Below are 27918 nucleotides of genomic sequence, written 5' to 3' on the forward strand. Positions count from 1 at the left end.
CCGAGCCTCTGCACTCTTCTGACCTGGCGGAGGACCTCCAGTTGTTTCCTGAATCCTCCGGGGTACCACCAGATAACAAAGAGACAGTGATTTTTCCTCATCCTGTACCTGATAACCCGTCTATTTCTTCCTGTGAGCTTGACAAGATGTACCTCGAAGCAGAGTTTACCCCCAAGTCTCTGCTCCCCTCCAACCCGGTGGAGGACTTCCAGTTGTCTCCTGTACCCTCTGGGGTGCCACCTGAAAATATGTGGAGAGAGACTTCCTTGTGTGCTGTTCCTGGTACTCCACCCGTTTCGTCTGTTGCTGAGGATGGCTGGATAGGAGGTAGCATCCTAGCTAACCAGATGAGACCAGTTTTTCCTGTGGACAGTGGGAGTGATCTCCTTAAAGTGGGGGATTGGCCCTCGAGTTCCCTGCGGAAGATTCTGGCAGGCCTGAAGAAGAGGGGGTGTAAGGGGGGGGTACTGTAACATACCTGGCGGCGCCCTTGCATGGTGGTCCATCTCCCACTGTGCGGGAGCGCGCACTTGGTCTCCGGTCCGGAATGTCTCTCTGGCTTCCCTCCGTGCTGTCTGTTTGTGTCTGTTTCTGCTGCTTGGGGGCGGCGCCCGATCACTTCCTGCTTTTTGTACCTGCTGTGGGTCGTGCCCCTTGTGCGTCCTCGGCCTGTTGCTGTCTGTCACCTGGTATATAACCCAGCTGCTCCAATCAATCCCTGCCTGAGCATTGTGTTTCATTCAGTGTGTGCTTGCACTCTGAAGGTGCCAGGTCCCGTTCTGTGTTTCTCTTGTCTGCCTATCCTGGAGGCTGTATTTCCAGGCCTGTCTGAACACGCTCCTAGCCTGTTCCTCCCGCCTTCTAGGGGCCGATTACCTAGACCCGCTCCTGTATCTTGTCTGTCCTGTCTGAACACGCTCCTAGCCTGTTCCTCCCGCCTTCTAGGGGCCGATTACCTAGACCCGCTCCTGTATCTTGTCTGTCCTGTCTGAACACGCTCCTTGCCTGTTCGTCCCGCCTCTCTGGGGGCCGTATTCCCAGACCCGCTCCTGTATCCCGCTGCAGTGTCGGTCTCTTCCGTACACTCAGTTCCAGTCTCGTTCTGCTCTCTCCCTTTACCTCACTGCTCCGGCAGTCTCTCTCAGCTCCCTCTTTCTCACTGCTCCGGCAGTCTCGTTCTGCTCTCTCCTTCTTTCTCACTGCTCCGGCAGTCTCGTTCTGCTCTCTCCTTCTTTCTCACTGCTCCGGCAGTCTCGTTCTGCTCTCTCCTTCTTTCTCACTGCTCCAGCAGTCTCGCTCTGCTCCTTCTTTCTCACTGCTCCGGCAGCCTCGTTCTGCTCTCTGCCGTCTTGCTCACCGCTCCAGGCGGTCTCGTCCTGCTCTGCTCTTGCTCACCGCTCCTGGCGGTCTCATCCTGCTCTGCTCTTGCTCACCGCTCCAGGCGGTCTCGTCCTGTTCTGCTCTTGCTCACCGCTCCAGGCGGTCTCGTCCTGTTCTGCTCTTGCTCACCGCTCCAGGCGGTCTCGTCCTGCTCTGCTCTTGCTCACCGCTCCAGGCGGCCTCGTCCTGCTCTGCCCTTGCTCACCGCTCCAAGCGGCCTCGTCCTGCTCTGCCCTTGCTCACCGCTCCAGGCGGCCTCGTCCTGCTCTGCCCTTGCTCACCGCTCCAGGCGGTCTCGTCCTGCCCTGCTCTCGCTCACCTCTCTGGGCGGCCTCACTCTGCTGTGTTTGTCCGCCACATCTGTGGTTCTGTTCCTGAGTCCCAGTGTGTACTAGGTCCTATCCCGCCTGTGTTCCTACCTGCTAGTGCCTTCCTGTCTGCACTCTAGCCGTGTTTGCCTGTACCCCCCTGCCTGCATACCCACCTGCCTGCATACCAGTCGTCCCTGCCTATTCCCACCAGTCTGTGTGCCAGCCTAACCAGTCTGTTCCTGTATTCCCCTGTGTGGGTCAACAGCCGTGTCCGGGGTCTGTCCTGGAGTAGCACCTGATCCCTCTGCTCGGTTCCTCCTTGGTGCACTGGCGTCGTATGCCGTCGTGCGACCCTGGTCGGATCGGGTGAATACCTAGTTACGCCTCTCCAGGCATTCACTCTCCGGCACGGTCCAGTGGAATCACACGTACACGCCGCTCAGCCCGGGCGTGTGCATTACAGATTACCACTTATATACTATGTTCTCCATATATTAAGTCCAATGTTCAGATGCTACAACAGCAATAAGACTAAATAGTAATGTGAAAACCAAAATCAAGAGGAGGACAAACAATAGCCTGGAGGGATGTACACTCAATTATTAACCAAATGAGGAGGACCCCATGTAATATCCCTCTCTATAGGGCAATAAAATTTTACTTTTATTTAAATGCATAAAGGGTATTAAAAAGTTGTCCCTATTCTACCAAATCATTTTATTTATATTATCACTTACAGGTGCATCTCACTAAATTAGAATATCACCAGAAAGTTAATTTATTTCAGTTCTTCAATACAAAAAGTGAAACTCATATTATATAGAGTCATTACAAACAGAGTGATCTATTTCAAGTGTTTATTTCTGTTAATGTTGATGATTATGGCTTACAGCCAATGAAAACACAAAAGTCATTAGCTCAGTAAATTAGAATACTTTATAACAATAGCTTGAAAAATGTTTTTAAAATCCGAAATGTTGGCCTACTGAAATGTATGTTCAGAAAATGCACTCAATACTTGGTCGGGTCTCCTTTTGCATCAATTACTGCATCAATGTGGCGTGGCATGGAGGCGATCAGCCTGTGGCACTGCTGAGGTGTTATGGAAGCCCAGGTTGCTTTGATAGCAGCCTTCAGCTCGTCTGCATTGTTGGGTCGGGTGTCTCTCATCTTCTTCTTGACAATACCCTATAGATTCTCTATGGGGTTAAGGCCAGGCGAGTTTACTGCCAATCAAGCACAGTGATACTGTTGTTTTTAAACCCGGTATTGGTACTTTTGGCAGTGTGGACAGGTGTCAAGTCCTGCTGGAGAATGAAATTTCCATCTCCAAAAAGCTTGTCGGCAGAGGGAAGCATGAAGTGCTCTAAAATTTCCTGGTAGACCGCTGCGCTGACTTTGGTCTTGATAAAACACAGTGGACCTACACCACCAGATGACATGGCTCCCCAGACCATCACTGATTGTGGAAACTTCACACTAGACCTCAAGCAGCTTGGATTGTGTGTCTCTCCACTCTTCCTCCAGAACCTTGATTTCCAAATGAAATGCAAAATCTACTTTGCATTTACTTAGTGTCAATGACTGCCTTCTGGACATCTGTCAAGTCAGCAGTCTTCCCCATGATTGTGGAGCCTTCTGAAACAGACTAAGGGACCTTTTAAATGCTTAGGAAGCCTTTGCAGGTGTTTTTGTTAATTATTCTAATTTACGGAGATAATGACTATCGTGTTTTCATTGGCTGTAAGCCATAATCATCAACATTAACAGAAATAAACACTTGAAATAGATCACTCTGTTTGTAATGACTCTATATAATATATGAGTTTCACTTTTTGTGCTGAAGAACTGAAATAAATTAAATTTTTGATGATATTCTAATTTAGTGAGATGCACCTGTATATTTGTACGGATGACACCGCAGGGTGTCATCATTTGTGGTAGAACAGGACAATAGTTATAATAGCACACGTCCCCCCAACATGGTTCACTGCTTCAGCAGCGTCATCAGGTGATGAGACAATTGAATAATTAAATAAAAGTTCAGTTTTATAGCGCTATAGAAAGGGATATTTTATGGGGTTCTCCCCATTTGGTTAATAGTAATCTGAAAGTTTTTTTTGTATGATGTGATGAGCCTACAGGTTTGGGGATCTCATATTGACAGCTTTTGAATATCACACTCACACAAAAGTGCAACTGTCACCAGATTTTTCAATACAAACTGCCTACATTATTTAAAGGGAACCTGTCAGCTGATACATGTTGCCCAAACCGTGGACAGCATGTATCAACCCTTGGCTGTACGATCACAGCCATGTATGTTTTACTCTGAAACACTGCGGCATTTCAGAGAAGAGCATACTTTTGATCACCGCTGTGGCCGAACTGCCCTGTACTCTAGTCACACAGGCAGGTCCCCAGCGGCTTCTCCACGGCCTCTGGCAGTGACTGGCAAGCCTCTGCCTACGTGGCATGTATAGGTACAGACTTGTCAGTCACTGTCAGAGGGGTGGAGAGAAGCCGCCGGGGACCCGCCTGTATAACTAGTCACCCATGAGGCTCGTTCTCCGGCGGTGATTAAAATTATGTTTTTCTCTGAAACGCTAAAGCTTTTCATAGTAAAATATACATAACTGATCACACAGCCAGGGGCTGATACATGCTGTCCAAAGTTTGGGCAGCTTGTGTAATAGCTGACAGGTTCCCTTTAATAGATCTGTTATACCTGATGAGGCTGATGTACATATTTTTAAATTCCTAATCAGAACGGTCATAAAATTCTAAAACTAAAAGACTCATAAAATGCTGATTTTAATACTAGATATGAAAACTTTCATTAAGAATATTTCAGCACATCATAAGACTCATCAGGTCTAAGAGATCTATTTATTATCTATGCAGTTTGTACTGTGAAATGGTTTTCTTTAGTTTCAAAGCTTTTTATTTTTATAGGGTAACTATATAGCTACCACATTGAAAATGAAAAATAGATTTCAAAATATCCCATTTATTATCTGCAGTCTTATTCTTACAGACATTGTCCAGATCAATATCACTTGATGGAATTTAACTTTCTTGATTTTGCCAATCCATGTCCCAGACAAGTACCTGCCAAGAAATCATCATACAAGAAGTGATTTCCTAGTAAAGTTGCGCTGTACCCACTGAATTCTTTTATGAAGTCTAGAGAAGTCAGGAGTTTTTGTATTATAAGTGTTTCCAAGTTCATCTAAACTTAAATATCAAATAGTGTAGTCATCCGAAAAGTCTAGATTTCGATAATATTGTTTAGTCAGTATTATTCAGAATATGGGTACTCTAGGATGCTGTGGTATGAAACACTGATAGGATAGACAGTGCGATAGGCTTTTTTCACTGGTAAATCCAATTCCACTGGCATTTTCTGATCACCATAAAAAATGACTAAGTTGCAGTACAGTCCTGTTCTTACCGTTATCACAGGGTGTATTTTGCCATAAGTGACTACGCGCTGTAAAGGGGACACTTGCACACTGGTAAGGGAGATCCGGATGGGGTTGTTCATAGTCCCTCCAACTACGTTCATGTGGCATCATGAAGTGTGGCACCTGGTAAAAAAACAAGACAATTCTCCTAATTGTACTGCATTTAAACGGTAGAAAAAAATCAAGTAGTTTTTACATAATCTGTTGGACCTTGTGTCATATGACATAGCCTTTAATAAAGAGTATGAGAGGTATGTACAGATTTTTTTTCTATTGTTCCTCTCCTTCTTAAATGTAATGTTTTTAGATAGTCTTTATTAAAAATGATCTACCATCTGCTGGAGATATTCTGTAATTCATTTATCTAGCTGAGTGCTTTTGCAAAACCAATAGAAATCCATCAGAGCTCTTGCTCGTGGTTCTATGTTCTCTTTGCTCTTCCCTACCCTTCTCTTCTTGTTAGAGATAGCAGAAGGGAGGTAGAGGGAGTTGTACACAGGTTTACAGTAAAAAGTGAGAAAGTATTTAAAGTCTTTTGGAGAGCAGAGAAAATAAGCTATAGACTAGGGGGAAGCACATAGAGAGGAAACAAGTTCAGTATTGGAGCTGATAAGACCTGACAAAGATACTGTATTTACTTTGAAAATCCATGTCAGAATGATTGTATAATTTGGTGACATTTTAACTGAATCTCTACTTAGCTAGCTTGATTGATAACCCTCAGTGTCCCTCCTGATGCTTAGATCTCCTATGTGGCTCTCAATCAGACTGGGTGGGAGGAGATTGAATACACTTGGACTCATGAGATATTTCATTCTATAGCTGGACTCATTAAATACTCACCTTAATATCAGAATTATACAACCATTTTAACATAGATTTTCAATGTAAATACACCAGCCTCATCGGGTATATGAGACCTATTTGATATAAGCAGTTTGTATTGTGAAATCTAATGACAGATCCTCTTTAATGCAAAATGATGAGCAATCATGAATCCACCTTTAGATCAAGCATAATGTGCATATTTTCATATTGAGCAGGATTTTTTTTTGTAAAGGATTATATAGCCATTTTGACATAAATTTTCACAGTAAGTACACCAGCCTAATTGGTCTACGAGATCTATTTAATAATGTATGCAGCTTATAGTATGATATATGGTGACAAATATACTTACAAAAACCGTTTTTTACATACAGGTATACACTTTACAATAAATTTGGCCCATCTTCAGCTGTTTAAATCCACACAAAAAATGTATTACTGCTATCAGCAGATTTGCGCAACTTTTGACACCATTTTCTAGCTTTAAACGTAATACATTTGTAGAAGTATTTGTTGACCTTGCCCCCTCCTTCTAGGCCACCCCTACCCAAAAGTAACAAATTATTTTTGAAATATGATGTGTGTCAAGGCTTGTGGCACAAATAGATTTTGGTATATTAATGTCTCACCGTTTTTAAGATCTCTCGGTTGTGAGTAAATGTAAAAATAGCTTTAATCTGGAACTAAAAACCTGACCTGACCTAATGTTTCTGATAGATGAGAGAGTTGAAAAAAGTAAATTATTCAGTTGTTCAGTTGCAGACCTAATCATTAATTATAAATCCATAGGTTACGGTACTAATAGTATCTTAATCTTCTGCAGTTCTTAAAAGATCTTTCTGATATTAATCATTAAGGACGAGGAGGGTGCCGCAGTCCTCGGAACCTCATCCCTTTATGCTACTAACCTGAGCATGTGGCTGTAAAGACGTATAGGCTGGAGGTACTGCAAATGGATGGTTGACTATTAGTTGAGTATCTTCTGTGCCAAGCTGTTTTATTCCTGAAAAAAATATATAATATATTGTTTTAATAGAGAAGATCATTACCTGACTGTAGGAACAATATATTGTTACAATATTACACAAATTAACACGCCTGTACACCTAAAATGCAACAATATTATATCTATGTTTACACCTATAATGACTGATCAGAAACCAACTTGAGCATGTTGTGCCTACAACCTCATATCAATTTTGTAGTACAAAGAACATAACTTTTAGGAGTGTAATGAGTTTATGGAAACCAAATAACAACTTTTAGGTGAGGTGTTTCTAAGACCCATTCTTCTGTGGTCCAGTTTGGGGAACAGTCCTAGCAAAATCAAGACTGTAGACAATAATACAATATAATACAATATTCATGTATATTTTTTTTGAGAAATGTAAGCTTTGATATTTGTAACTGATGTTGGAACACCAATTAGAATATAATCAAACTGGACAAAGGAGCGACCTGAACCCGTCTATCTGTCCTTTATAACACTAGCTTCTTCTCAATCATGGGTCCATTCAGGCAACACGTTCTGAGTGTGACTCCTACTTGTAAACCCCTATATCTACTCCCTAAGAATGTGACAGCACAAGGATAACAGAACATTTCTCACATATAGGGACTTGGAATTTGCTGCACTGTCTGGCGTGTGATACTGACAGAACATATTTAGTGGTTAACCTGTAAAACTTTTCTTACTTCTCCCTTGGTTTGTTGAGAGCTTTGTTACTGAAACCACAAAACGTAATTGGCAGGAAACCTGTTGGGGGAAGGATTTCTCACCTTTCTTTGATCCTTCTGGAACAATTTTGTACACCTTATATGGGTCTGATATATCCAGTTGACTTCTCTCTACTAACTCTTCAAAGTCGTTACTCTTGTTTAAGGCACAGCGTAATCTTGTCTTCCATGTGGGAGGATCCGGTTTGTCAAAGCCCTCTCTATATTTGCCTTTAAAAAGTGCCCATGCCTGTGAGCGCAATAAAACCAGTAAAGATCACAGAATACAAAACAAAAAGTTGATGTATATATATATATATATATATATATATATATAAATATATAACACAAAAATGATGAAATACAAAGACATCAACCATTTCATAAACGTAACAGCAGACGTACTCAATCATACAGTCTTAAGATGACCAAACCTATGAAATTACTGCCATATTGCAAGTTCTTCAAGCTCAACCATAAACCTACAAACTTGGCCAAGTGTGCACGTTAATAGGAAGAAGGGAATAAGCCACTACCAGAACACTTTGGCATCAGCTTATCTCACACATACTCAATCACTCTTTCTCCTGATAAACTGTACTGTATGTGCCTTCTCGGAGAGTCATGAATCCCAATGAATTCTCTTTAGCTAACTTTTCTCTTATGACCAGCTTAAGTTGTCTTTTCCACAGCATACATAGGTCAACAAAAGAAAATCAATCATTTTGTGAAATTCCAGCTAAGCAAATTTAAAGGGGTTGTCCACTACTGAACAGTCCCTGCTTCATCAATTCAGGACCCCAATTATAATAATAACAATGAATACTTGCCTTACACAGAGTCGAGGTTTCAGCAATGTCGACACTGCTGTTCCTGGATGGTGAAGTGATATTGATATATTATATGCCCACTGCACTAATGAGTGGCCACTGCATCAACTTGTGCCAAATTTGTTGTGTTGCACGTTGCATTTTGATTACATCTTTGCAATAATTGTGCCACATGGGCTGACTTCATATATTCTTCAACATTATTAAAGGGTAGCTATACTTTCAAGTAACTTTTCAGAATAAGGTGCTGTGTGTACAGAAGGAATAACACTATTTCTGGTCATTACTCTATGTCTTAATTTGCAATGGACTCTGAACTGGTGAGAGGAGACTAGATGCTGTAATCTCTTCTAGACAGAGCACAGCACACAGAGAGATGATTTCCTTTACTTCTTTCCTTAGCAGGCAGACAGAAGCAAAAACTGCAGCATGTAAGTAATTAATTATATACTTGAGCAGAATGTGAATCTCTGGGGTGAGGTAAAAGACTTGTTAGAAAGCTCAGCACGATCTTTGTATGTCTATCTCTGCCTGTTTTGTTGCAATGCTTCTCACTCCTACAAGTCCCCTCTCCATTGAGCATAATTGCTTTTGTAACCAGACATCTCACTGTGTTGGCAAACCATCTTGTCTTGAGAAGTTGAGCTGCTCTTTTCAGATGAGATGGTGGGTTCACAAGGCAGGGGTAGAAAGGAAGTAAGTGCAAAAAACAGGCTCACTATGAATCCATATGGCTGACTTATACATCGTCTTCCATCGACTTTTTTAACGTCCGTTCTATGGTGACCCCTGGTTAGGGACTTATAGGGAATTTCAGGGACAAACGACTAGTGAGTGAGGGGCCACTGGCGTGCTGATTTACGGTGCCAACCCCTGCGGACAGGAAGGGTCATTCTAGGGGACATTAGGAAGATATTTATTTCCCATTGTTTGGAATTTTAACATCCACTATTCTATGTAGCTCAGTCAATGATAGAATCCTCTATTATAGTGGTTATTGTAATTATCACATGTGTCCATATCATGCCACTATATGAGGAATATAATATAACTCATAACGATGTTAGCTGAATCGGGGGTAAAAAGGAGCAGATTTTTCTGAAAAGATTTATTACAAAGTGTCTTATATTCCCTTGCGCTATTGATTTATATAGTTTCTTGAAATTACAGTTCCCTTTTAAGATCATCCCTCTCTCAGCTTTCCTACTTGTGTTAGTTTGCTCACTCTTTTAAGCTTCTCCAAGAAGAACATTTTTCCGTAAAGATGATATATTTCTTAATAACTCTGTCATGTTTATTTCAGTAAAGATAGGCATAAACTGGAAGAAATGTAGAGCATACAGGAAGAAGTAGCACACTGTGAGCATTTCCACACACTCTTCTGCATCTGATAAGTATGTTACATTTTCTAAGGTAAAGCCTTATGTTTATAGTACTTAGAAAATGAGACAGCCCTCTGCTGGTAAATGAGTCACCAAAAAGTTAACTTTAAAATGACAATCAGGTGCTGATCAGAAGTGTGGGAGGTGGAAAGAAAATTAAGGCTCCTTTATAAGAAATTATTAACATTTGGCATCATTGGCCTACAGTGTGTGGTCAATTTTAGAATTAGCAGATAAAAGAGATTAGATACCATAAACTAGATATACTGTGGTCGGAGTCTTACTACTTTCGATAGTTTTTGAGAGTACCACTTCTAACAGGTCTATCAGCTGATACTGCAGGTCGTGATGGTCATCTGTAAATGAATGACTTCACGTTTGACTCTAGGTGGCCGTATGGCTTATATTACTGCATTGAGTTAACCTCTCACTGTGTCTCATTCAATGTTTTATATATGAAAAAGACCACAAACCATAATAAAATAAATTACTAACATGAACAAAAATGGAAATATTGAACCTTGAAAACCTACAGTTGTACGTTAAAATAAATATATAGCATGTATGCATGTATCTTTATTCTGTATTATGGCACTATCTGTATAGCTGTGAATTATCACTACAACAGATAATAAAAATGAAACATAACTAAAATGTTAAACTAAAGGATATTTTTTACTAAACTTTATTCCTCTGGAGCTAAAACTTGCAAAAAGCGGAGAGGTTCTATACTGTGCTATATGCACTGTACTAAAGATGTGGCATAGTAAGTGTATTGTTCACATTGGACAGATTTGATGCAGAAAACCTTGCAGATTTTGAAGATTTGCTGTGTCTGTGTGAAAAAAGTGGATATGATTTGATGGAATGTCATTCATTTTGACTGTACACAACAGTAGTTTGAAAGCATGGACAGAAAATCCACAACCCACTCAGATGTTCCTTAAAGATGGAGAGTACCACCCGTGGAGATGTGTGATAAATATATAGGTTGAATAGTCAAATAGCACCACAGATTTCCTAAAATTATGTGACTTGAGGAATTTTTTTTTTCAGAGGATGTCTGCTGAGGGCTTTGTTCACATTTGCTTTGGTTCATAACAGAAGCCATATTAGTGTGAGAAATTAATTATATGACAAATTCAAAAAGTCCTTACTGGTTTTTAATGGGGTTCGTCGGGGGTTCCATCATGGTCTCCGTCATTTAAATGATAAGAATAATGCATGTGTACACCTAGCCTTAAAAAGTGATCCAAGTAATGGAACGCAGTAACACAATTTCCAATCATTTCTCTTATTTTGAACCAAAACAATATAACTTTACAGCATAATATTTGTAACACAGCTCAACTGCATAGACTCAGGAGTTTGGTGTCGTAGGACATTATGTATGAGGAAGCAGCAACTAGACAACATTGGTTAGGAACAGGGTACAGGAGGAAATGCTTCAATAAGAAATAAAAAAGGAAGGAGAACAATTGAGGACGAGCGTTAATGAAAAGAAAAAGGATTCCCCTAAATTGAGGAATGTGCAGAAAAGTATAGGTGCCATCTTTGGCTCACAGACTAGGCATCTGGAAAAATACAATACAAACGTGCCTGACTTTAAGATATGTATCAACTCTATGAACATCTTTGTTTCTCCATATGGTTCTCCACATTGTGCTGGCAAATAACACTAAAGGACTAGTGGTTTAGGAGGGTTTCAATTACCTAGAATAATTAGCGCTCCAGGGAACTCAGAGGATAGTTGTGGCATGTTTGCCACTCATGCCATACAGATGTAGCAACCACCAAACAAAAGTTTCTTTTGTGCAATGGTGCATGTTATTTGCGCAACTTGGTGGCTACAATCTAAAATAAATGGGCAGCCATGCTCCATAAGTAGCGGAAGTAGCCATGCTTGTTACATCTGTAAAAGGAATGAACTTTATCACAGAGCTTCATTATATAGCTTACAGTGGGTCATCTCTAGTTGATATGTAGAAGCATCTCTTGAACCTCTTCTTAGTGAATCAGGCGAGGCACATAGCGGTGTACTAAGGGGTGTAACCACCATGGTCACCGCTGCGACTGGGCCTGGTGGGTGAGCGACCTTCCCACGCCAGCAAATATTTCAGCTGGGTGTGCATCCTCAGATGCACATTCAGCTGTAGTGTATTGCTGCGTACAGACCCATTGGGGGCGGGGGCGCATGGTATTGACGTCATGTGATCCTGTAAGCATGCTGAAGTCAGCTGCCAGCTTCAGAGGAGGATGCCGTGCGATGGGGGAGTACATGGTGGCCATACTACTACATGGATAACTATGGGCTGTGCATTATACGACATGTATGACTATGGGTTGTGCATTATACTACATGGATGACTATGAGCTGTGCATTATACTACATGTATGATTATGGGCTGTGCATTATACTACATGGATGACTATGAGGTGTGCATTATACTATATGGAGGACTATGGGGTGCATTATACAATATGGAGGACTATGGGATGCATTATACCATATGGAGGGCTATGCGGTGCATTATGCTATAAGGAGGACTATGTGGGGCGCATTATACTATATGAAGGATTATGGGGGGCACATTATACTATATGAAGGACTATGAGGGGTGCATTATACTGTATGGAGGACTATGGGGGTGCATTATACTATATGGAAGACTATGGGGGTGCATTATACTATATGGAGGACTATGGGGGTGCATTATACTATAAGGAGGACTATGGGCTGTGCATTATACTAGCTAGAGGACTATGGGGAGTGCATTATACTTCTGCTATGGGGCTCCATGACTTCTATGTACGCCCCTGGTGGGTATAATGGTTTATTTTTTTCTATACAATTAAGAACAGTGGCAGAACAGGGGACATATACCAGGATGGGGGATATATACATCAGGATGGGGCCAGTATAAGGGATATATACCATTATGGGGGATATATGTACCAGGATGGGGCCCAGGATAAGAAACATATACCAGAATGAGGGACACATATACCAGGATGAGGGACACAAATACCAGAATGGACGGCATATATATATACACCAGGATGTGGGACACATATATCAGGATCAGGCACATATATACCAGGATGAGGAACATAAATACCAAGATGGAGGACATATATATATATATATATATATATATATATATAACAGGATGGAGGATATATATATGTATATAATTAGGAAGGGGAGCCACGTTCAAAATCTTGCACCGGGGCCCATCAGACTCTACTTATGCCACTGGGCGTGCGCCTTACTGCAAGACTTACCCCCGCCTGAGTAAGATTTGTGTCGTAGTGAATGCCGCCACCATTTGTCATGAATTTAATGAGCGGAGGTCACCATGTCCCTGACCTGCTCCAACCCAACTCCGACAAAGTGGGCATGAAAATGCCATAAGCCACTTTTTTCTCGTGTTGCGCAAAAAAACTTTTCAAAGCTTTTTCTTCCCCTATATTACTCATCTTCTCATATTACTGAGAAAATAAAATTCTTCTCCGCTATAGATGGCTAATAACAAAACAATGGAAGTTCCGATAGGCATTTGGACCAGATAACTATTCTTTCTAAGATCACTAGGCAATTACTAAATTTCTGTGTATGACAAAGGGAGAGTTCAGTTTTTTTCCTGCTTATACCCAACTCCAGGAAAAGATACTTGGAAAATGTTGTTGAAAAAAATTATTCTAGATGATATTCTTGAACCAACAACTTTTAAAATAGTCATATCAAACTATAAATTTAGTGATATGATTTTGAAAAATTAATTATTATGGTCATAGAATAACCAGAAAAGTAGCCCCCCTGGTCAAGTGGAGATCTCACCACAACAATAGTACAGAACAGGTGTATGTTCGGAAAGTAATATAGAAGTTAGCCTAGGCATGTAGAAGAGATGCTGATCAATGTAGAAATGAAGTCATTCCAACTCCTAGAGGGGAACACTAGGTTCATAAAAACATGAAAAAAGTATTCAGTAAAGTGAGGACTCTCAAAGAGCACTCAGCCCCAAATAGAGAGAAGGTGAGAAGTCCTGTATATCATAGAAAGACAGTGATTTCATCAATACTACATCAAGCAGCCCAGTAAGTGACACATCGCTGGAATCAGGGTCTCTGTCTCTTCATTATGCTGCTCTAAAATTAAGTGGCAAAAACCTGGTGACAGATTCTAGTTTAAAAACTTATGTAAACTGCAAAAAAGAATATTGAGATGTGGTGGAATTTTTAAAGAAATTTCTGCAGCCGAAAATCTGAATAGGGTTGAACTGACTGCAAGCATAACAATTTCTGCAAACACCATTCAGATGAATAGTATGCTTTAAGAAATTACTGCAATAAATCTGTCACTTGTGAATTCACTCCGAGAAGTATGAAACACATCTTCATGAACATCTAGTCTCTCGGAGGTCTTGGGTTCTGTTGATTCTCGACTGCTGTAAACTACACTATGTTTGTGCAGAGTGAATGTAAGACAATAAACCCTATAACCACAGTCATTATGGATCATATATTGCATATTACAAAATCATATGCAAATTGAGTGTCCAAAAAATGAATTTCTAGTATAGCAAAAGTGCTTTGGAGAGAATGGAGGTTAGCTTTGTATCAGTAGCGGCCACAGACAGTAGAGAGCCCCTGTGCCAGAACAATATATGGGCCCTTTATAGTTGAATGGTTATTCATAATGAACAATTCCACCTGATTTGGAGGCAGATGTGGCCCCCTCACCTTTTGGGCCTCTGTACGACTGTACATTCTGCACCAATTATATATCCACCCCTGCTTTGTGTACTGCCAACTCAACAACCCAGTGGCACCAATGGCGTCAGGCCACGCAACTGCTATGGGGCACAACAGGTGAGGGGGCCCAGTGCGGTACTGCGGCTGCGTGGTGTGTGTGCCTTTAATAAAATGTCAGTGCCGCCGTGTGCCTCTCGCTCCTCCGAACTCTTCCTGCTCTACTGTCTGCTCAACTCTGGCTGGATTTGCATAAGCACGCCACGCCTCATGGCTGACATAGCTTTCCAGCCAGAGAGCAGCTGTACGCAGGACCCAGAAGCCGGAAGTCATTTGCAGCACATGTGAGGAATGTGAGCACTGCCTGTGCGGAGAGGAGACGCAAGACAGTAAGCCGGGTCTGGTGGTGGTAATAAATTTAACTTCATTTTTTTTAATGTGTCCCCTTGCCCTTGCCACTTCTACTTTGTGTGTGGTCCAAAAAAGGCTAATCCAACTACTTGGGAGAGAGGTGGGGTAAATATTATTTCTGGTTGGTTTCACAGTTTGCACATCAGAGGGAGGGTTAGGGGGTAAACACTATGTCTGGCTGCAGTTTCCATATTAGGGGGTAAATATTGTGACTGCACAGTTTGCACATTATCGGGGGGAGGGGGTAAATATTGTGGCTGCACAGTTTGCACATTACCGGGGGGGGGGGGGAGGGGGTAAATATTGTGGCTGCACAGTTTTCACATTACCGGGGGGAAGGGGTAAATATTGTGGCTGCATAGTTTGCACATTACCAGTGGGAGGGGGTAAATATTGAGGCTGCACAGTTTGCACATTACCGGGGGGAGGGGGTAAATATTGAGGCTGCACAGTTTGCACATTACAGGGGGGAGGGGGTAAATATTGAGGCTGCACAGTTTGCACATTACCAGGGGGAGGGGGTAAATATTGAGGCTGCAAAGTTTGCACATTACCGGGGGAGGGGATAAATATTGAGGCTACACAGTTTGCACATTACAGGGGGGAGGGGGTAAATATTATTTCTGGCTGCACAGTTTGCACATTACATGAGGGAGGGACTAAATATTGTGGCTGCACAGTTTTAGGGGGTTGGGGGGCATTCAGACTTTTGCTGTGGGGCCATATGATTTCTATGTTCACCCCTGCTACAACCTCAAGCTTTCACTAGAGAAACCCAATCGCTGTCCTATATACCTTTTATCTTGCATCTTTGCATGATAAAAACCATTCATACTTTCTATTTGAAATGCACAAGTAAAAAAGTGAATGTTTCTACATTTAGAAAGAGCCAGAGTATGACTCATTGCAAGGTCTTTAGTGCTGTTCATGCTGTTTGATAGGTTAACACTGAAGTTTTAGAGTCCATATTTTAAGTTATTTGTGAGAGGATATAATGATAATGAAATACAACATATAAAGGGAATTTACTTGTATGCAAATGATTTCACTAGAAAACTGTAAATGTAGTGATCTGCTCATAATCATCACACATCAGTGGTCGCAATGTTTTCTGCGTAAGTGTGAATAATATTTCATTTTGGTATTAATCTAGACACTTTACCTTAAAGAGGGCTGCATCTTCATCTCTATTGTAATCCTGTTTCCCTGCGTGTTTCCATGGGATGCGAAAGATGGTCCGATCGTCATTCTCCCATACTAAACCAGGATACTTCCCACTGTCAATCTGGTCAATCAGCCACTGTCTTAGTTTTCCATTGCCACAGCTAATTGGTGTCATTACACTCCCTCTGTCTTGGTTCATACCAAATATACCCGCCTTCTTCTTGCACTATGATAAATTAAAGGATGATCAAATTAAAAAAATAGTCAAATCAAAAACATAATGAAGCTTTTGTTAATTTTTTGATTTATTGGTGATAACTGTGTTGATTAAATGCCATGTTGGTTAAAGGGACTCTATCAGCACAGGATGATTGCTCAAACTAAGTCCTGCCACTCGGTGCTTCAAGGGGGCCAATCATTTATATACACCTTCCCACCTGCATATTTTCCCTCAGTCTCCTCTTCTTTGATTGACAGCTCTGGCTTCATAGAGCCAGAGAAGGGTGGAGATAGATGGAAACCAAGCAGGTGGGAAGGTGTATATAAATGATTGGCCTCGCCATGAAGCACCGAGCACCTGTACTTAGTTTGAACAGTCATTCTGTGCTGATAGAGTCCCTTTAATGAATATCTCATAATATATCACCCGGTTTGCAGTTATTGACCAATTTATAAACACAGATAAATACTAATCAATTAGTACCTGACAAAGCTTGTAATTGATTTAACCTCTATCAAGAATATTATATACAGTATACCACACAAGTGAGTACAACCCTCACATTTTTGTAAATATTTTATTATATCTTTTCATAGGACAACACTGAAGATATGATACTATGATACAATGTAAAGTAGTCCATGTACAGCTTGTACAACAGTGTACATTTGGTGTGCCCACTAAATAACTCAAAGGGAATCTGTCACCACATTTGACCTACAGTGGGTAGGGAAAGTGTTCACACCCCTTTCTGTTTTTTTTTTCAGTCAAGATGGGGTGCAGAGTGTACTTTAATGAGAAAGAAAATTAACTTTTTAGAATTTACCAAATGGCTGCAATGAAACAAAGACTGAAAAATTTAAAGGGGTCTGAATACTTTCCGTACCCACTGTATCCAAACTATTAATTTGGGCATACTGGTTATAGACTGCTGAAAAAAGTCCTACCTGTATGCCACATATCAGATGGCTTGTTGCTGAGAAATCTTTTATCACTTTATATAAATGACCTCTTCCAGGTTATGTGGAGGACGCTATAAACAACAAATCTGTAACAGCATATGACCGCCAGATAAGAAGAGATTCTGACACTTAAATATTAAAAATCTCACAATTTTATTTGAAGAATAATAAAAACAAGTTAAAAAGATGGGGTAAATAACCTCCAAAAAAGAGGGGGTTGGACACACAGTATTATCTCATGGATTGTGACATGATGTATAATAGAGCAGCGTACACACAAAAGGAACATTAAATCAAATGTCAAAACAAGAAGAGGATAAATCCTAAAATGAAAAATAAAGGTATATCACATATGTCACCTCCAAAATGAGTAACCAGAGGAAAAAAGTAGGAGATGCTCAGCAAAATAATGTACAAGTGCATAAGGGTGAGTACGCTATATATTGTTCTTGTATACAATAGGCCAATAGGCAAGGCTATACAGTTAGACGGACACACCCGACGGACGCCGTTTCGCTGATCGCTTCTTCCGGAGGTGTGTCATCTTGACACGCCCCTGGAAGAAGCAATCAGCGAAACGGCGTTAGTCGGGTGTGGGGAGGACAGAGCTGTTGTCACGGGTGTGTCGCCACGAAGATCGTCACGATTACACAGCCTGACTTCTCGCAGCTGACTTTTTGGTGCTTTGTGTTTTTCGGCAGTGAGGGAGTTAATTCTCTCTCTCTCTGTGCTAGACGAGGTCCAGCCTAGCCCAGCTGCAATCAATGCTGCTGTAGTGAGACTCCTTCAAATGCCTGCTGGTCTGTTAGGGAAGTGTCGGTGAAAACATTTCATGCAGACTAACAGAGCGGATCGTGGTATTTGGAGTTCCAGAGCTAAGTGCATTTGGAGTGTTTTTTCCCTTCCTCGCTTTATCATTTATCTCCTTTCCCGTTGGTGTTCCCTCTGTTGTAGTTGTGTAGTTTTTGTATGCAAGGTGGTTTTGGTTTTTCCCTTGTACTGTCTCGTTCGTCTAAGTACTGTGTGTGGGCATATTATTACTTGTCCCCTTTTGTTGTGATTGGGGTCCTTCTCAGGACTAGATTACTTAGGTGCAGGGATCCTCAGGAGGTAGGGGTTACGCTGGCGGCCTGGACCTCTGTACCTTTAACAGTACCTCCAGGTTGAGGGATTAGTCAGGGCCCCAGCTTAGGGTCAGCTTAGGCCCCCTACCTCCAGTACACAGAGACAGCGTGACATTTTCACCGACCACTTAGTTTTTCTCCAGCTACCATGGATCCAGTAGCCGGTCTAGCTCGGCAGTTGCAGAGTTTGTCCATGGAGCTGGCGGACGTTAGGTCCAAGGTTTTGTATCTTCAGGAGCAAGCCGGACCAGAACCTAAAGTAGCTCTCCCTGACAGGTTCACTGGGGGGCGGGACAAGTTTTTTGTTTTCCGGGAGGCATGCAAGTTGTACTTTCGGCTGCGGTCTCGGTCATCGGGGAGTGAAGAACAAAGGGTGGGAATTGTCATCTCGCTCCTACAAGGGGACCCACAATCTTGGGCGTTCTCTCTTCCCCCGGGCTCCCCGGCTCTCCAGTCAGTGGATAGGTTTTTCGCTGCTCTGGGACTCGTATATGATGACCCAGATCGGATCTCCCTTGCTGAGTCTAAGTTACGTAGGATCCAGCAGGGAGATCGTCCGGCGGAGGAATTCTGTTCGGAGTTCCGTAGGTGGGCCACGGACACCCAGTGGAATGACCCGGCTCTTAGGAGCCAGTTTTGTCAAGGTTTATCCGACAAATTACAGGATGTGTTGGCACAGTATGACTCTCCCGCGTCACTGGAAGCCGCTATGGCCCTTGCTATTCGCGTTGACAGACGGCTTCGGGAGAGGTGCGGGATAACTCTACCCCCTGTGATGACTCCACCTCCTACAAGGTCCCCTCATATGGTGGTTCCCCTGGTCAGTCCAGAGGAGCCTATGCAATTAGGAGGGACATCATTTCGGGGGAGGGGACCGGTGGTGCGCCATAAGACAGGAAGATGTTTCTTCTGCGGGAGAAAGGGACATTTTATTGGGGGGTGTCCATCCCGTCTCTTGCAGAGTGAAGAGTCGTCGGAAAACTGTTGATCCCAGGTTGTGTGGTGGACGGCAATCTGGGAGTAGGTATTTCGTCCCTAGGTTCGTCTCAGTTTCTCGTACCGGCGGAGGTGGTGGTGGGTACGAGAACTGAGAGGATATCTGTTCTTCTGGATAGTGGGGCCGGGGCTAATCTGGTTGATGCTCGGTTTGCCCGGGTTCAAGGTATGCGATTGAGTGAGTTGGCTAAACCCATCCCCATATTCTCGATCGATGCCAGGCCTCTCGGTCAGGGAAGTTTTTTGCAAGCTGTGCATGACGTAAAACTTCAAGTGGGGGCGATACATAAAGAACTGTTGTCTTGCTACGTGTTGGAGGGTCTTCCCACTCCTATAGTGTTGGGCCTTCCTTGGTTAACTAAGCATAACCCGGTTATTAATTGGCAAACCAGAGAGATAAGCCAATGGAGTAAATTCTGTAATAAAAACTGCATGAACACGGTCATCGGTGCGGTTACTCCTTGGGTCTTACCTCCATTTCTGGCGGACTTTGAGGATGTATTCTCGGAGAAAGGGTGTCAGGAACTACCTCCTCATCGCGAGTATGACTGTTCTGTAAAACTGCTCCCTGAGGCCAAGTTACCTAAAGCTAGGTTGTATAACCTTTCTGGTCCTGAGAGGCAGGCCATGAAGGATTATATTTCAGAAAGTCTGGCTAAGGGGCATATTAGACCTTCATCTTCACCGGTGGCTGCAGGGTTCTTCTTTGTTAAGAAGAAAGATGGAGGCCTACGCCCTTGCCTGGATTTCCGTGAACTTAATCGGATTACGGTCCGATATCCGTATCCGCTCCCACTTATTCCCGATCTCTTTAATCAGATCGTGGGCGCCAAATGGTTCTCTAAGTTGGATCTCAGGGGGGCGTACAATCTGATTAGGATGAAGGAGGGGGATGAGTGGAAGACGGCGTTTAACACTCCGGAGGGGCATTATGAGAACCTTGTCATGCCATTCGGTCTGACTAATGCCCCGGCGGTGTTCCAACACTTTGTTAATGACATTTTTCGCCGCCTGGTGGGACAGTTTGTTGTCATATATCTGGATGATATTTTAATTTACTCGCCGGATCTGGTGTCTCATCAGGAGCACGTTAGGCAGGTGTTACAGATCTTGCGGGATAATAAACTGTATGCCAAATGGGAAAAGTGTGTGTTCGCCGTACAGGAACTCCAGTTTTTAGGCTTCCTGGTTTCAGCGTCCGGTTTTCGTATGGACCCTGGGAAAGTGCGGGCAGTTCTTGAGTGGGATCGGCCAGAGAATCTTAAGGCACTACAACGTTTCCTGGGGTTTGCTAATTATTACCGGAAGTTCATTCGTAATTTCTCGTCCATGGTTAAGCCTCTCACAGACATGACTAAAAAGGGGACGGATTTTTTTAGGTGGTCTGACAAGGCTTGTCAAGCATTCTCCTCCTTGAAAAAATGTTTTGCCTCGGCACCCATACTCATTCAACCGGATGCGTCACAGCCATTCATTGTAGAGGTAGACGCTTCCGAGGTAGGGGTGGGAGCAGTATTGTCACAAGGTTCGTCCCCTGGTAAGTGGCATCCGTGCGCCTTTTTCTCTAAAAAATTGTCGTCCGCTGAGAGGAATTACGATGTCGGCAATAGGGAACTCTTGGCCATTAAGTTAGCTTTTAAGGAGTGGCGCCATTTTTTGGAGGGGGCAGTCCATCCGATCACCGTCATCACCGATCACAAGAACCTGCTATATCTGGAGTCCGCGAAACGTCTGAATCCCAGACAAGCTAGGTGGTCATTGTTTTTTACCAGGTTTAATTTTGTCGTTACATATCGTCCTGGGTCAAAAAATGTAAAGGCGGATGCCTTATCTCGTAGTTTCCCTGGGGCCGGGAATACGGACGACCCGATTCCTATCCTTCAGGAGGGGGTGGTGGTTTCGGCAGTATGTTCTGGCTGGAGGAGGAGGTATTGGAGGCTCAGGGGGACGCCCCTGTTGGACCTCCGGGGAGACTGTTTGTTCCAGATCAGTTGCGACAAAAGGTGATCGAGGCACACCATAACTCAGTTTTTGCAGGACACCCGGGGAGTAGAGAAACTGTGGATCTCCTCTCGCGTCGGTTTTGGTGGCCTAACTTACATAAGGAGGTGGTAACTTTTGTCGCGTCCTGTGGGGTTTGTGCGCGCTCTAAGACCTCACATACCCGTCCGTCTGGGGCCCTCTTACCTTTGAAGATCCCGGAGCGTCCTTAGACTCATCTGTCTATGGACTTTATTACGGACCTCCCTCCGTCTTCGGGTAAAATGGTCATACTCGTTGTAGTGGACAGGTTCAGCAAGATGGCACATTTTATCGCTCTTCCGGCTCTCCCTAATGCTAAAACTCTTGCGCAGGTGTTCATTGGGGAGATTGTGAGGCTTCACGGGGTACCCTCCGAGGTGGTGTCTGATCGGGGGTCTCAGTTTGTGCCCAAGTTCTGGAAGGCGTTTTGTGCACGGCGGGGTATGCATTTGTCGTTCTCATCGGCTTTTCATCCTCAGACCAATGGTCAGACGGAACGTATGAACCAGAGCTTGGAGACATATCTCCGGTGTTTTGTGTCAGAGAACCAGGAGGACTGGGCTTCTTTCTTACCTCTGGCAGAGTTTGCTCTTAATAATAGGCGGAGCGAGTCCACTGGTAAGTCCCCGTTTTTTGGGGCATATGGTTTTCACCCCCAGTTTTGTACTTTCAGTAGGGGGGGCTCTTCGGGGGTTCCTGAGGAGGAACGATTTTCCTCATCACTCGCTTCAGTACGGAGAGGGGTGCTGAAGAATCTGAATACTATGGGGAACCGATACAAACGTATGGCTGATAGGAGGAGAGTGTCTGGTCCGGACCTAAGTGTGAACGATCGGGTATGGTTGTCTACCAGGAATATAAAACTTAAGGTTCCCTCCTGGAAACTGGGTCCCAGGTTCATCGGGCCGTACAGAATCAGTTCTATTATTAATCCGGTGGCATTCCGTCTTGACCTCCCCCCTACGTTTAAAATTCACAACGTGTTCCACAGATCGTTGCTTAAGAGGTATGTGGCGCCGGTGGTACCGTCACCTTTACCTCCCCCTCCAGTGGTGGTCAAGGGTAACTTGGAGTTCCAGGTATCGAGGGTCATCGATTCACGCTTTAATCGCCGGTCCCTTCAGTACCTGGTTAATTGGAAAGGGTATGGTCCTGAGGAGAGGATGTGGGTTCCTGCGTCGGATATTAACGCAGACCGATTAGTTCGGGCCTTCCACACGACTCACCCGGATAAACCTGGCCCTGAGGGTCCGGAGGCCCCTCGTAGAAGGGGGGGTACTGTCACGGGTGTGTCGCCACGAAGATCGTCACGATTACACAGCCTGACTTCTCGCAGCTGACTTTTTGGTGCTGTGATGAACCTGTAGCCGCCATCTTGGTAATGATAAATCATATCCAGGGATGGCCACACTTCAGCAGCCCCCACCCTTGGGACCTTCTGTTAAAACGTCAACTAGATAGTTTCCCCCCATCCAGGCTCCTGTAAGATAAGAAGCCTACTTAACACTTGAATGCTAGGAGCTTCAAAGACTTCGAGAGGAAACACAGCCAGCAGGGGGGGGTGCTTCGTCTATCTGTACCTGACCATTTGTCCCATAGGACTAGTTTCTTTGTCTGTCACAAGCATGGAGGCATAAGATATAGAAACATGAATAGTACACGCATGTTGCGTGGGATGGGCCAATAAAAAAATATCACGGCGTCCCGGAGCCATTGCGCACACAAGCCTCCGCGGTAGACGTTTGTACGTGCTCTGGAAGCCAAGATATAGCGCGGAGCCATTCCTGAGGACCGTATGGTATCATAATTGATATCAAAAGGTCGGTTACGGCGGCCCGAATCCATGGGAACCCCTGGGGGTATCATGAGACCATCCCAGAAGAAGTTATTGGGTTCCATAGAATTTGGGCTTCTGATCGAAGTTAGACCTGAGGGTGGAGACTGAGCCAGCTGACCTCACCAGCAGTGGGCGGGACGGGGCAGGTAAGATAGCAGGACAGACAAGAGACAAGTCAGTTTTTGACCCAAGAGTGGTGTGCTGAACATCTGAGCACCAGCTGAGGCCACCAAGGGGAGGAGCAGTTTGACCATGCGGTGGTAGGCCTCAGCCTGTAACAAAGAACCGTGCCTGCGACCGCAGAATCCTCTCCCTGCGTCACAAGAGAATCAAGAAACCGGTAACTGATATGCTGTGGTGATTCTGTGTGTTGTATTCCATTGTTGTATAGTTTAGCCTGACCTTATACCTGTGTATATTTAGTTGTATATCGTGTGTCTAGTGTATTATTATAATCAATTACCTCAAGTAATTGTGGGCCTGCCTTTTATTCTGCATAACGAACGCACGTCCGTGTGAGCTCGGCTCAAGCCAAAACGCTACCCAGGGTTGGTTCCTGACCCGATATAGGCCCATTCACGGACTGGGCGTATATCTAAAATAGGGACTGGTGGCAGCATACCAACTGGGGATTGGGGAAGGCTGGTAGTGACGGTCGGAGGTTCAGATATATATATTCCTGGCGCGGCCAAGGAAGATATATATACCGCCCTCACTACAGAGGGCCCCGATACCCAGTAGGTTACAGGACAGTCTCCCTGGCGACCGCTTATCCTAGGTGCAGTTCCTTGACTGACCTGAGGCTAAGAGGGCGCTAGCGAGTTGTGCTGTGTAGTGACGTTACGGTTTAGTGACGTTGAAGGGATAACACACTACCGTGTTCCCTGCGCTGGTTGCAGCTTCCTGGCACTACTTTCTCTAGGTGCAGTACCTTGACTGACCTGAGAGGTAAGGGGGCGCCAGAGAGCTGCACCCACCGGCCGGCTTTCATCACATTGGTGGCAGAGCGGTGGGATTGCAGAATAATAGTGTTGTGGGACCCCTACTCCCAGGCACTAAAGACTGCCAGTGGTAACTTCCACTGCTGGAGTCTTAAGGTCAGCCCAACGTTAGACGGTCAGGCTAAAAGTATAACAAGGTGTGTGCAAACTCAGGGTTGCAGCGGTGTCGGTTACCAAGATGGCAGACGGCACCAGGAGCAAGACCCTGCAAGAGGCTAATGCTACGGTCCGTGTGGCAGGAGGGGAGGACATTGTTACTCATGGCGAGGAGGAGTCCAGCCCGGGCACCTCAGGGAGCCAGTCCCCAGTATACGGTCCCGCAGTGGGCTGCCCACCACCTACCCAGCCCAGCCTGTCCAGATCACAAGCCCTTTTACAAGCGGCTATGGCAAGTCTCCAGTCTCATGGCGATGCCGTCTACAAAACCCTCCTGGCAGCATCAGAGAAGGCAGCGGAGGAGGAGCGCGAAGCTGCGGAGCGCCGGGAGGCTGCGGAGCGTGAAGCTGCAGAGCGCCGGGAGGCTGCGGAGCGTGCAGAGCGAGCTGCGGAGCGCCAGCACCAACTGGACCTGGCCCAGCGGGGGCTTCCGCTAGAGCAACCAACCCATCAGGAGACCAAGTCGTCCAAAGTCCGAGCTGAGGACTTCCCTCTACTGGAGAAGGATGGGGACCTGGACTCCTTTCTGGTGGCATTTGAACGGACCTGTCTTCAGCACCATCTGGCCCGGGATCAGTGGGCCAGATACCTGACCCCCCGTTTGAGGGGTAAGTCCCTGGATGCCTTGGGGGACTTACCTGCCGGGGAGGTACAGAACTACGACTGCATCAAGCGGGCCCTGATCCGGCAGTACAACCTCACTCCCGAGTCGTACCGCCAGAAGTTCCGGAGCCTGCTGCGTGGCCCCAAGGACACCTGGACCGATCATATGCGGGCGCTGTTGAGAGCCGCAGAGCACTGGACCTCGGGTCTAGCGCTTACTACCCGCCAGGAGGTCCAGGAACTGTTCGTCACGGAGCAGTTCTTGTGGAACTGCCCAGAGGACCTCCGACAGTTCCTCCGTGACCGAAAACCAACAGGGGCTTCTGCTACAGCCGCCCTGGCAGACGAGTATGCCAATAACAGGGCGCCTGAGCTGAAGAAGTCTGCCAGCAGCACCTGGAGAGGGGGTAAGCCCAGTCATGCCCCTGTTTCCCCGGCCCCTAGAACACAAGGGGTGTATCCCCCTGTTGCCCTCTCCAGGCAAGGACCAGACGTAAGACGTTGTCATCTATGCAACAAACCAGGACACTTTAGGGCTGAGTGTCCCCAGCGCCAAAAGACCCCATCCCAGTCCCAGAGAGCGCCCAATGTTTTGTGTGTGGGAGGGGGTGGTGGTAGGTCCCTGGACAACATCCAACCCGTCACCATAGGCCGTTCTGCGGTCATGGGACTGCGGGACACGGGCGCTGAACGAACACTGGTACGGCCTGAGGTGGTGTCCCCCCAGGACTTGGTACCAGGAAAGACTCTTTCCGTCTCCGGGGTTGGAGGCGTGGAGCCGGCACTTCCCGTTGCCATGGTGTATTTGGACTGGGGTGCCGGAAGGGGGATGCGGGAGGTGGGAGTAACACCAAATATTCCCGCAAATGTTTTATTAGGGACCGACTTGGGGCGTCTAGTATCGCAGTATGTACCCTCTGAACCCCCAAGTTCGGCCCCCCAAGAGTGTATTGATTTGTCTGCTGCTAATGCCAACCATGTTGTATGTAGTGTGTGTCCTGCTGAGGAGGAGGGAGTGAAACCTGAGGGTAACACCTGCACAGACACAACACAAACAGGGTTAGTGAAAGCAGGTGGGGAGTGTGGGGATGCCCGCAGAGGTGCTCAGTCGGCGTGCCGTGACCTCTTGTCCTCCGGTGAGGGAGGGGGCGGGCAGGATTCTGTAGAGGGAAGCTCAGGGATGGAGAGGGGGGCAGCTACCGGCAGTGTAGGGCTCCCAGGGGTATCCAGGCTGCTGAGTATAGGCCCACTGCAGGGGGAGGAACAGGCCATGGGAGGTGGGGGTGTCCCAAGAGAGGAGCCGCCAGGTAAGACCCCAGGGCAGGAGTTCCCCACATCCGAGATGTCCAAAGGCCTAGGAAGCCTGCCTGATCGGGCGGCTTGGTCAGAAACAGAGGGGAAGCAGGCACTACCCACGGTCACAGCGGTCATAGCCGCTGTCACCAGGAGTGGGAGCGCCGGAGCCCAAGGAGCCTTGCAGAGGTCCGACGGCTTCCCCACTTCTGACCAAGTGTCTGCCGGGTCAGACAGCGGCCAGGTGACATGCCCGGAGGGGCTGACAGAGGATGTGGCAGTTTCGTCGATTCTGGCCACATCAAGTCAGGAATTTCAGGCTGCGTTGGAAGCAGACGACAGCCTGAAAGCTCTCAAGGAACAGGCGGCACAGCCTCCCATGGAGTCAGACTGCGAGCGTGTGGTCTGGGACCAGGGACGGCTGTACCGGGTAACGGTCCAGCAGGGTTCACCGGAGGCGTGGCCCAGGGACCGACAGTTAGTGGTACCCTATCCGTTCAGGGCGGAATTGTTGCGGATCGCACACGAGATTCCGATGGCCGGACACCTAGGGATCGCTAAAACCAAGGCCAGGATAGCTCAGCATTTCTACTGGCCTGGGATGGGAGCCGCGGTGGGTGCCTACTGCCGTTCGTGTGACACCTGTCAGAGGGTGGGGAAGGCGGGGCCGCGCCCCAAAGCCCCACTGGTAACTCTGCCAATCATCGAAGAGCCTTTCTCGAGGGTTGCTGTGGATCTTATTGGACCTCTGTCCACTCCCAGCCACTCCGGGAAATGCTTCATACTCACGGTAGTGGACTATGCCACCCGGTACCCGGAAGCGGTAGCTTTGTCGTCCATTCGGGCCGACAAGGTGGCTACCGCCTTACTGGAGATCTTCTCCAGAGTGGGTTTCCCCCAAGGAATGCTCACCGACCGAGGGACCCAGTTCATGTCGCGGCTGATGGAGTCCCTCTGTAAGCAAATGCAGGTGCAACATCTGGTGGCCAGCCCGTATCACCCACAGACTAATGGCCTGTGTGAGCGGTTCAATGGCACCTTAAAGCAGATGCTTAAGATGTTGGTCGACTCCCACGGGAGAGACTGGGAGCGTTACCTCCCACACCTCCTATTTGCTTACCGGGAGGTTCCGCAGGCCTCAACGGGGTTCTCCCCCTTTGAGCTCCTGTACGGGCGACGGGTACGGGGCCCCCTGGCTCTGGTGAAGGAAGCATGGGAAGGGGATTTGGCCACCCCCGAGGTGTCGGTCATCGAGTATGTCGTGCGCCACCGGGACAGGATGATGGCCTTGGCAAAGCTGGTGCAGGACAATATGGCCCAGGCCCAGGCCGACCAGAAGCGGTGGTACGACCAGAATGCTTGTGAGAGGACCTACCAGGTGGGTCAAAAGGTGTGGGTACTGGTCCCCGTACCACAGAACAAGCTTCAGGCAGCCTGGGAAGGTCCCTACTTCGTGCACC

General features: G+C 45.8%; 1 protein-coding gene across 1 annotated transcript in view; it reads right to left on the reverse strand.

The window, feature by feature from the left end:
- Positions 1 to 27918, reverse strand: part of IRF4 (interferon regulatory factor 4) — a 57685-nt gene that overhangs the window by 12905 nt on the left and 16862 nt on the right. Inside the window, exons 2-5 of the mRNA XM_073676656.1 lie at positions 16243 to 16470; positions 7766 to 7952; positions 6895 to 6989; positions 5146 to 5281 (exon numbers count right to left, since the gene is read on the reverse strand). Of these exons, the coding sequence (XP_073532757.1) occupies positions 5146 to 5281; positions 6895 to 6989; positions 7766 to 7952; positions 16243 to 16443 (619 nt within the window). The 5' untranslated portion in view covers positions 16444 to 16470. The remainder of the gene's footprint in view (positions 1 to 5145; positions 5282 to 6894; positions 6990 to 7765; positions 7953 to 16242; positions 16471 to 27918) is intronic.

The sequence above is a fragment of the Phyllobates terribilis genome, unplaced genomic scaffold (assembly GCF_046119375.1).
Source record: "Phyllobates terribilis strain yellow unplaced genomic scaffold, ASM4611937v1 Scaffold_4__5_contigs__length_816908805, whole genome shotgun sequence".
NCBI classification, from domain to species: domain Eukaryota; kingdom Metazoa; phylum Chordata; class Amphibia; order Anura; family Dendrobatidae; genus Phyllobates; species Phyllobates terribilis.